The 7,625-nt window shown below is 43.4% G+C and overlaps 1 protein-coding gene across 1 annotated transcript in view; it reads left to right on the top strand.

The window, feature by feature from the left end:
* Positions 1-708: 708 nt before the first annotated feature.
* LOC124393300 (alpha-1,6-mannosylglycoprotein 6-beta-N-acetylglucosaminyltransferase B-like) overlaps positions 709-7,625 on the top strand; it is an 80,888-nt gene continuing 73,971 nt past the window's right edge. The window contains 2 exon segments of the mRNA XM_046860996.1: positions 709-1,534; positions 5,812-5,924. Of these exon segments, the coding sequence (XP_046716952.1) occupies positions 1,497-1,534; positions 5,812-5,924 (151 nt within the window). The 5' untranslated portion in view covers positions 709-1,496.

The following is a 7,625-nucleotide window of genomic DNA, read 5'->3' as shown; positions in this document are numbered from 1 at the left end:
CAGTACTTTCAGCACACACACACACACACACACACACACACACACACACACACACACGCAGCTGAGGGTAGTGTGTGTATAGTAAATATTGAAGTCTGTGATGAGGTGAACATTTTTGGGCTGCAGGATAGTAGCAGGATATTCTTTTGGAACAAGAAAATACCAGTAAGCAACATTCCGTGTTTTTCTCACAGTGGCTCTGATGTAATGCTTTTCAGAAAAAAGAGAGGTGTCGTTGCGGTTATCCGCCTCCAGAGGGCGCACGTTGACATTTAAACATAGAGCTGTCCATGGTCCTGATCGTAACAAACGCACAATTAATGTAGATTGAGGTAAATTCAAGTGACCTGATGAATAGACTTAAATTCTGTAAAAGAATATAGGAACCAAAAAACAGGTGCAGGTTTAATTTTTGTGAGTAAATTGAAGCAGAACCCATGAGAACACACAGACCTACACCTTTACGCAGGGAAGAAACCGAACAGAAATCAAACGCACAAGATCATTTGCAGATGAAATACATTTCTCTATTCTATTCTATTTTGTATTTATTTTCTTCTCGTAATCTTATGTTCTATTGTATTCTGTTCTTTTATAGTAATGTGTGTGTGTGTGTGTGTGTGTGTGTGTGTGTGTGTGTGTGTGTTTGTGTGTGTGTTTCCGAATAAACCTTCAGAATTGGACAAAAAAATCAAGCTGTTGCAAAACGATGCGTCTCTAAAAGATCAACAAGGACACTGCATTTCTAGAAGAATCTGTTCTGGAGTCTGTAATGGTCCCAAAACATCTCAGCTGCGTGATGGAGAGGCGCGCAGGAGGAGCGTCATGACGCTGCGCGCTCTCTGAGGTGTTCTGAAGGTTCTGTTGCGTCGCGTCCCGCACACACCCCGCGTGCCCTGGTGCAGCAGCACGGATCTACTGCGGTTCTGCCGGTCTGGTCCACACGCCTCAGTTCTCCACGCAGTGGAACAAGTTCTCCATGCGAGGAACCGCAGCGGAGCGGTCCGACCTTCAGACCTTTCAAACGTGCAGAAACGTTGATTTTTTCATTGGGATGATTTGGATTCTGGATTTTGACGTTATTCGTGTTCTGCAAAGTTAGGAGTTTGTTGTTGTTGTTTGGTGTGTTTTTTTCCCATTCTTAATTTTCGATGCAATGAGCGGAAAGCGCGAGGCGGAAACCTCGAGCGTGCGTTGAGCGCGGGACTCCAATCAACACCGCTAATGGAGACGTGATGCAGACGTGAGGCTGATGCTCTGAACCGGAGGGTTGGAGAAACGTTAAGCAAGCGTCACCTTCCATATACCGGCGTGTGTGTGCGTGCGCGCGTGTGTGTGTGTGTTTGTGCTTGCACCGGGAATCTGGGGAAATCGAGGTGCGCGTGCAGCATGCGTTCCGCGCGCGCGCTCACCGCATCTACCGGCGCGGTTCGCGGAGACGTCACCGCATCATCGTTTCAGCTCAGGGTTTGGTGAACCGCACAAGCTCGGGAATAATGGTGAGAAGATGCCTGCTGAGCATCAAACCGTTCAGGTGAGCGATCACACACACGCACACACACACGCGCGCGAATGGTTTTAGACAATCTAGTGTAGAGATTGTAATCACGTGCTGCCGTGACACGCGAGGTGTTTCATTATCGCACTGCTAGACTCGGGTCACGGCGTGTCAGTCGCTCATCTGTTGCGCAGCATTAAGTGCGCATTCTGTCCTGGAGAGCTTATTAAGGATTGAGGATCTTCTTCAGGTGTTCCTAATAATCTGTCAACTCCACAGTTATAAATGACATCAGGGAGGAAAAAAAAGGAGCTCAGGATTGATGCTTTAATCTCTATATTCTCTGTAGCAGGTTTATAGGATTAAAGCTCTGACTTGAGCTCAAAAGGCTTTGAAGGCTTGAACTCTTAAAACTCTGCTCGTGTTCCGACCAGGAAAAAAAAGTTTCAACATACAAGTCACCAAATTCCACAAAGTGCATACACGTGTGTGAGTTTTACACCATGAGCCGAATATTTAAATACTTTTACTTGTTTCAGGCTTTAAGTTCTTCTTCACTTTCCGCGTCTGTTGATAGAAGAAGCACCCAAATACACTAGATGTACTTTTCCAGGCCACTTGTGGTTCTTTCCCAAACTGTGGCCATAAATTTGGAGGCACACGACTGTATCAGACGTCTTTGGATGCTGTTGCATGAAATTTTCCAGCAGGACAATACCCCTGTGCACAAGGCAGCTCCATGAAGATCTGCTTTACATGTGTTGGAGTGGACGATCTTCTGCTATAGAACCCTATTGAACACTATGCGATAAATATGAACACTGACTGCACCCCATCTGGCCTCCTCACCTCATCTACATCTCATCTCATCTTTCTCTCCAAAACATGTACAGCAGATCTTCTTTGGCATTGCCATGCTGGAACAGGTTTGGGTTTCCAAGTTAGCGTGAAGGGAAAAATTCATGCCTCAGCATCCGAAGACGTCTGAAACAATTGTGTGCTTCAACAGTTTTTTTGATGAAGAACCACATATGGCAGGAAAGGTCAGGTGTCCCAATACTTTTGTCAGTATAGTGTAAACAAGCAATTTGTTATTAAAATAGAAAAATGATGGGAAAAACTATAAATCTGTATATATAATACGGAATGTTATATAAATCTAAAAATAAATGATTCCCATTGGTGTAAACGATGGATAGAGTTTGGGACGCCTGGGATTCATTTCATGTCCCTGCACAAACCTGGACAATGTGGAAGCAGATGTTTGTCATGTGAGTGGCTGAGCACGGATTTCCCATGATGCCATGGGTGATCTGAAGCTTGAAGCTCGGAGCAGCGGCGTCTTTTCTGTCCCCGAGGCGTCTCGTACGGCTGCCGAGATTCCGACTGGGTGTTTCCGTGTGCTTTAGCAGCAGCATGCGGCGGCTCTGGTGTTGAGGTTTAAGGCATTTTGGAGTCGTTTTGGGAATCTCAGCGTGATGCCTGAATCCTGATTTGAGGTCATGGAGTACAGTATTATTATTATTACATTACAGTTTTTCTCAGCTGCTATGGAGCGTTTTCTCGAATCATCCTTAATATTTGCAAATCAGTAAATGGATTTCTCAAAACAATGTGTACCAACGGCACAACACAATTGTAGTTCTTGCAAAAGCCTGAACTTTACTCAGAATGCTTCATATCTCACAAGTAAGCATTTGTGTCAATGAACATCTCATTCCCTTTAGAATGAAAAGTCACTTTTTATTGTTCACAAACAAAATGATTAAAATGTTTAGTCGTGTTTCAGTGTGATGCTGCACAGTTTCAGTGTTTCTTGATATGAACTATGGTTTCGGATCACAGCGACTGAAAAGGCACAAAATTTGACTTCCTTCTTTTTGGCATCAAATTTCAGCAGCACAAATTCATTTATTTGATTGGATATTTGATTTATATTGAATGCAGGAGACTGAACAGGATTCACACTTTTACTGTACTGGTGCTCGTTTGTTTCTTAGTTCATCCATTTTCAGAATGTAGAATCCTGTGTTTTGTCTGTATTCACTCTCCAACTGAAATCACGAGATTCACCTTTGACCTGTTTTAGAGAACTGGTTGATTATTGGTCGATCTGATGTCGTTCACTCGCCTTCATTAGTGACATTCAACATTCATCATTTTGCATTCAATGAACTGATGCTGAGATTTTTTTGGGGGTTAAAACCATTCAGGTGAAACCAGTAGAATATATTTTAATAGACATGAACATAAACATCTGATGATGCAGGAAACAGAAGACACTCGTACACAATCCATTAAATGTTGTACAAAAGCGTTCGCAATTTAATCAAAGCGACAAAAAATGTTCTTATGATAAGCACAAGTGACGACATGATGTGGAGGCTGAACAAGTAGTTTTGAGAAATTAATTTCTGATCTGAGAGACGCTTCAAAGCACCTGAGAAAAAAAGTAAAAGGACAAAGGAATAAGGGCTTTATGTGTGTAGCTCTGTGGATACAGTATAAGAGGAATAAATCACTTCATGATGAGCTGCTCTGCTGTAACAGCATGATAATAGTACACTCTCTCTCTCTCTCTCTCTCTCTCTCTCTCTCTCTCTCTCTCTCTCTCTCTCTCTCTCTCTCTCTCTCTCTCTCTCTCTCTCTCTCTCTCTCTCTCTCTCTCTCTCTCTCTTGTGGTCTTTACCCTTTTCTGTTTCTTTCGCTTTTTCCTGCTCTCTCAATCTTTCTCTTCTTCTATCACTCTCCCTTTATGTCACTCTCTCTAACACAGAGCTCAGAACTAATACAGAGGTGTTCAGGACCTCGTTGTTCATTTTCTCTCTCAGAGCTCTAAATTTTCCTGAATTCCTTTTCCCATAACCCTCACAGCAGTCACCGATCCATCCGAAATCTGATCCCCACTCGCCCGGAAAACCAATTAGGAGACGGCGGAGTTTTGCTCTGAGCCAGCGAGCAGACCGAAGCAATTACTTTAAATCCGGTAATTAGTGGTGATACAATCTCCCAGCATGCCTGCGGCCTTCAGAGCACTTTTACACAGTAAAGAGAGATGAATTACTCACACGTCTCACAAAAACACACTCTAAACTTCTGTGTGTGTGTGTGTGTGTGTGTGTGTGTGTGTGTGTGTGTGTGTGTGTGTGTGTGTGTGAGTGTGTTTATTGTAAGAGCCTGCAGGTTATGAGATGTGTCACTTATTAACTGGTCTGATAAAACGAGTCATTTATCTGTTTATCCAGACAGACAAACAGACAAACAGACAGATAGATAGATAGATAGATAGATAGATAGATAGATAGATAGATAGATAGATAGACAGACAGACAGACAGACAGACAGACAGACAGACAGACAGACAGACAGACAAGACAAGAAAAATAGAGAGATGGATAGATAAACAGACAGATAGACAGACATATAGATAAAACAATGAAAAAGAAAACAATTAAATGAATGAATTAAACAAACATCCAGTAAACAAGCAAACAAACAAAAATGTGTTAACTCTTCCAAAATAAATATAAAGCTAAATAAATAAAAAACAAAACAAAACTAAGTATGCTTATTAAAACAAACAAATGCTCAGTAACAAAAAAACAAACAAACAAACAAACAAATAAATAAATAAAGCTTGTTTCCTGTTGATTTGGCAGTCTGGATGTTTATAATCTGAACTGAAACTGCATTTCTCCTCAGTTTGTACAAACCATTACAATTTCACTCGAAACACAACAATGTGCAGCGCTGTGCGAGCAGGGGGTGTAGTCCAGCATGTGGGTGAGGGGGGTGAGGGGGGTTAGTGCTGGGGCAGTTTGTGTTGTTGTGCTGCAGAAGCAGATGGTGTGTCAGTAATGATGGGAACAGCGGCGACTCTCTCAGTCCGCTGTCTGACTTTCATCTGTCGTTCCTCATCACCTCACAATGACGAGAACAAACTGACCTGTGTGTCACCTCTGACTGCCTGTTTACTCTCTAACGACTGTAGTGTTTATTCTGTTTTCCTTCTTTATTTACTTTATAGTTACATTCCCTCCTTCCTTCCTTTCTCCCTCCCTTCCTTCCTTCCTTACTTAATCCCTCCCTCCCTCCCATCTCTCCCTCTCTTCTTTCTTCCTTCCTTCCTTCCTTCCTTCCTTCCTTCCTTCCTTCCTTCCTTCCTTCCTAATAAAATAGAGAGATGATAAATTAAATATACTGATATTTTGACATTATTATAATTTGAAGCCCAGACCAGTTGTTATTTTACACCTTTTAAATCTCTCTCTCTCTCTCTCTCTCTCTCTCTCTCTGTCTGTTCTGTTCTGTAGGATCTTTGTGTTGGGGATCGGCTTCTTCAGCCTGTGCTTCTTAATGACCTCTTTGGGAGGCCAGTTCTCGGCCAAACGTCTCACCGACTCTCCCTTCACCGCCCGCACAGAAGGTAACTCTTTTTCAGAAGCAAAAAAAAAAAAAGTGCTAAAAGCCGAATCGGCCCCCGGGGGCCTTGTCTGAGTCGTGGGCTTGTTAAGGGCAGAGCGAGGTTTATTTCAGGTCACGGCTGGAGATATTCGTCCCCGCCGATGTGCTCTGAGCTTTAAGGTCAGCTTACTTTATTTCACTCTTTCTCTCTCTCGCTCTTTTCTTTGTCCCTCTGGGTGGATAATGAGGAGAAGAATTCCCAGGAGTCTCAGGGGACGGATAAGCCTCAGGATACGCCGTGTTTCTCCGGATTATATCGAGAATTCAGCTCCAGAGCGCTGTTGTAATGTTCACACCGAGCGCTGACGGCAGCGAGGCCTGCAGCTGCTTCATTTAAACCCCTCTGGGCAGAAAAGTGTTTGCTAAATGACAAATTGTGTGTGTGTGTGTGTGTGTGTGTGTGTGTGTAAAGAGAGAGAGAGAGAGAGAGATCTTGTATTCAGGGTGCATGATGCAATATAAATTGCTATTGTTTAAAGTGAACTTCATCCGAATTCTTACCTCCACCTCAAGATTATTGCATGTTGCCATGGTTTCACAGGAAGGGTTCTGGATTCTGATTGGTCAGAAGATTTATAGCGAGGAGTGACGAGGATTAGAAACGAGTTGACTAGAGGGAAAACACAGGTAGGATGTTTTGGAGATGAGGTGAGAAAGGAGCGTTGAGAAGGTTTGGTCATGTACAAGGGAGGGACATGGGTAGAAGAATGCTGAGGATGGAACCCCGAGGCAGGAGGAACAGAGGAAGGTCAAGGAGGAGGGAGAAGAAGTATAATGTATTATTTATGGAAGGAGTCTTCCATGCAAGCATCTCCAGGTTTCCCTTGGTGAAGGTGTAAACATTTTTTCTTTCCTGGTACCAGAGCCGAAATTTTAATCAACACCTTCGATTCAGGTTACACTCCAGAGTGATTTTCAGTGGAGGAAGCTGTGAGGTTCTTCCGTCTTCTCAAGAAAAAAAACATGGATGACAGAATAGGAAGGGAGTTGAGAAGAGGAGAGATGGATGAGGATGGAGGTGTAGAAGGAAAGGCGAGGAAGAGGTTCATCTCCTTGTGGTGGAAATCTCATTACGAGATCTGCCTGGGGATTTTTACAAGATGTCACCTGTCTCACTGTGGCAGCTCACATCACGCTTTCTGTTCTCCATCAGCCGCAGGGTTTATCCCCAGGGTGTGTGTGTGTGTGTGTGTGTGTGTGTGTGTGTGTGTGTGTGTGTTTGAGCTTGTTCTCATCATCATCTTTCAGTTTGAACCTCAGGATCCTCACCTGTGACATATGAAGTGTGGAATGTGCGTCTGTGTGTGTGTGTGTGTGTGTGTGTGTGTGTGTGTGTGTGTGTGTGTGTGTTAGAGACTTCTCATTATTATCTATTTGACAGTTAGAACCTCAGGCTTCTCATTTGTGACAGAAGACTGTGTGTGTGTGTGTGTGTGTGTGTGTGTGTGTGTGTGTGTGTGTGTGTGTGTGTGTGTGTGTGTAAGACAGAGAGAGGGTTTTCATCAGGTGACAGTTCTACTCTAGGACACACACTTTTGTCAGTTTACTACAGTGTCTGTATGTGTGTGTGTGTGTGTGAGAGAGAGAGAGAGAGAGAGAGAGAGAGAGAGAGAGAGAGAGAGAGAGAGAGAGAGAGATACACACACTTAAGATCTGTGCCTCT

This window comes from Silurus meridionalis, chromosome 1 (genome assembly GCF_014805685.1).
Source record: "Silurus meridionalis isolate SWU-2019-XX chromosome 1, ASM1480568v1, whole genome shotgun sequence".
In the NCBI taxonomy this organism is placed as follows: Eukaryota; Metazoa; Chordata; class Actinopteri; order Siluriformes; family Siluridae; genus Silurus; species Silurus meridionalis.
This window is presented reverse-complemented; position numbering and strand designations above follow the sequence as displayed.